Here is a 2,725-nt window from a genome sequence, read left to right as displayed (position 1 = left end):
GAGAATGACAGCACGCAGCTCAGTGTAATTCAATAGTAGAATGAGGGGAAGTGGCAAGCGGTGAGGCTACAAAAATGGGCAGAAGCCAAATCGTTAAAGATGTTGCAGGAATATTCAAGAGCTCACTTTATTCTGAAGGTGATGGGAAGCCACTGAAGGGTCTGAATCAGGAAGATGATGGGATCAGATTGGCAGTTCAAATAAGATAAGGCGATGGGTCTTTAAAAAGTGGTCAGACTGCAGAGGTCAAAGCAATAGGATAACTGTTTCCGAGAGGGAGGGGAGTGAGAGATGGAGGAGCCAGGGAGGACTCCCAGGTTTCTGTGTGGACAATGGTGCCATTCCTTGGTAAAGAAAACACAAGAGGAGCAATTTCAAATGATACATAGTAAGTGCTCAATAAATATCTATAAAATTGAAATTGGACTTAAAAGGTAGATTGCTTGCTTTGGACAGACTGAGTTGAGGTATATTTCAACTGCAGCTCAGGACAGTGTGTGTGGCTATTGGGAAAGGCCGGAGAGTAAATGTTCACAGAGGAGTACCCAGAATGAGAAGAGGGCTGAGAACAGAGGAAAACCCATTAAGAGGTGGAAGAGGAAGAAACTAAGAGGAAAACCACCTGTTGACATTTACTGAGCCCGGACAGCAAGAGACTACACTGGATGCTTCTCTGTGAGTAAAGTGCTCCAGACACAAGTGGCCAACAGGGTATTTCTATGTGCCACCAGAGCCCAAGATTCACTGGGAACCTGAGAAATGACACACTGTTCTTTTTGAAACTGAAGCCACATTCCAGGTTCTAACATCTGTCTTAGGGCTTGCAAGCCTTTTCCTCCCACCCCTTCACATAGAGTCCGGATTAGCTGGCATGACTTTTATTGACGGTGAGTGCAAGCAGGTGCAAGAGGCTGCTCCTTTCAGGGGACACAGGCTAGCCTGAAGGAGCTGGGAAAGGCCAGAGCTGGGCTGTGGGTGCAGGATTCACTCCTTATTTGGGCGTGAAGGCTGCATTCTGAGAGGGAGATTTATTTTGGGACCAGGCACAGGAAACGCAGGCAGCACCAGCCCTTAGGCCGCACTCTCTATTTGCAGCACCGCGGCTTCGGCAGCCGCAGGCCTCCCAGGGTCTTCCTCGGTGTCCTGTGGAGGTTCTGATTCCGGCTTGGGCTCCAGCGCAGGCCGGGCTTCCGGCTGGCCATCACTGCTCCGGCCAGGCCCGAGGCGCGGTGGCTTGACCGGCGTGGGCGTTGGTGCTGCAGGGCCTTTCCGGCCAGATAGGGCCCTCCGCAGGCTCTGTACCTTCTGCAACCCGGTGCGCCGCAGCCGCCGGGCCCTGGACTCCACCGGCTCCTCGTCCGAGCTCTCCTCAACTTCGGCCTCGGGCTGCTCTGGGCCGAGCTCGGACTGGTCCGCCGGGCCTAGGGGCTCAGGCGCCTTCTGGAAGGCGCTGGCTGGGATTTCAGCCTCCTCCTGCATGTGATGAACACAGCTCTGACCGTGGCAGTCCCCCACCCCGCAGCAGCCTGAGCCTCTCACTCCTTAATTACACCGGGGAACCCGCCCCGCCCTTGGCCTCCGCAACCCGAGGGGCAAAGAAAAAGGAGACGTGGGAAAGTAGGGAGCAGGGGTGGTGAGGGCGGAAGAGCTACTGGGCGAACTGCAAAAGTTTGGAAAGTAGGTAGGACCTGCTTACGCAGGATGGTGGTCCCAGGGACAAGATTCAGAGGCAGCGAACTGTCGCGGGATGCACTCCCACCACCGTTCGGGGATGGGCTGGGACTTGGAGCAAATTCGGTGGACGTGGCCTGAGCGCGAGCTGGGCTCTGGTTGGCTAGGCTGGGTTCAGGAGATGAGGGATGGGACAGCGTGGTGGGAAGTGGGTGCGGCTCTAGAAGTCCGTGCCACCGGGTGGGGTCAGGAATGCGGGTGTGGTAGCCGCGCGGGAGGAGGGGGGAGGAGGCCCCGGGGGGGGACGCCTGAGGTCACTGACCTTGAAGAGCAGGACGTGGAGCTTCCCGCGCGCCACCAGCAGCCCGTGGTTGGCCTCCAGCCGCTGCACCTGGGCTGCGCGGCACACGGCGCGCTCCTGCGCAGCATCCGCGTGCGAGCCCACGCGCTCCGCCTTGGCTAGCAGCTGCGCCAGCGTGTTGCTCGTCGTGTCGTGGCTGCGGCTCAGCGCGCCCAGGCCGCTCTGGATGCGGCGCACCGAGCCCGCTAGACCGCCCTGCCTCTGAGCCAGGCCCCCCTGCCGCTCCCGCAGCGCCTCCAGCATGGTGGCCAGCTTCTCCAGCAGCGTCACCACCGTCACGGCGTGCACCGGGCCCCCAGCCCGCGCTGCGGACACAGGCCCCGGCTCCAGCGCGCTCTCCCCCATGATCCCCGACCGCGCTGCCTGCTCTCCCTGCGGCCGCTGGCTGCACTCTGGGCTGGGGCCTCCTTTCCCCGGCTCCTCCCCGGCTCCAGCCGTGACTCAGGCAGGCGGAGCGGGCCCTCCCGGGAGGCGGGAAGGGGAGGAGGGGGCGGGATGGCGGCGGCGGGGTCCTTCGGAAGCGCTCCCCCTTCTGCTGCTCCGCCCCGGGGGCCTCTGCGGGGAAGCTGGTCAGCCTCGTATCCGCCCCCGCCTTCCCCAAACTCTCTCCCTGTAAGTTTGAATTCCCCTCTTCCTGTCCCAGTTCCCTGGTGTGCCTCTTTCTGGAACGTACTCCCACCACCGCAGAGGGTG

The 2,725-nt window shown here is 60.5% G+C and overlaps 1 protein-coding gene across 1 annotated transcript; it reads right to left on the bottom strand.

Annotated features, from left to right (window-relative positions):
- Window positions 1–862: 862 nt before the first annotated feature.
- On the bottom strand, window positions 863–2,448 carry CAVIN3 (caveolae associated protein 3). Its single transcript, XM_028116738.1, has 2 exons — window positions 1,994–2,448; window positions 863–1,473 (listed from the first exon to the last, which is right to left on the bottom strand). The coding sequence occupies exons 1-2, from the start codon at window positions 2,375–2,377 to the stop codon at window positions 1,072–1,074; spliced, it is 786 nt and encodes a 261-aa protein (XP_027972539.1). The 5' UTR covers window positions 2,378–2,448; the 3' UTR covers window positions 863–1,071.
- Window positions 2,449–2,725: the final 277 nt, after the last annotated feature.

The sequence above is a fragment of the Eumetopias jubatus genome, unplaced genomic scaffold, assembly GCF_037043125.1.
Source record: "Eumetopias jubatus isolate StellerSeaLion01/CBP00866 unplaced genomic scaffold, mEumJub1_p1.0 scaffold_13, whole genome shotgun sequence".
NCBI classification, from domain to species: Eukaryota; Metazoa; Chordata; class Mammalia; order Carnivora; family Otariidae; genus Eumetopias; species Eumetopias jubatus.
This window is presented reverse-complemented; position numbering and strand designations above follow the sequence as displayed.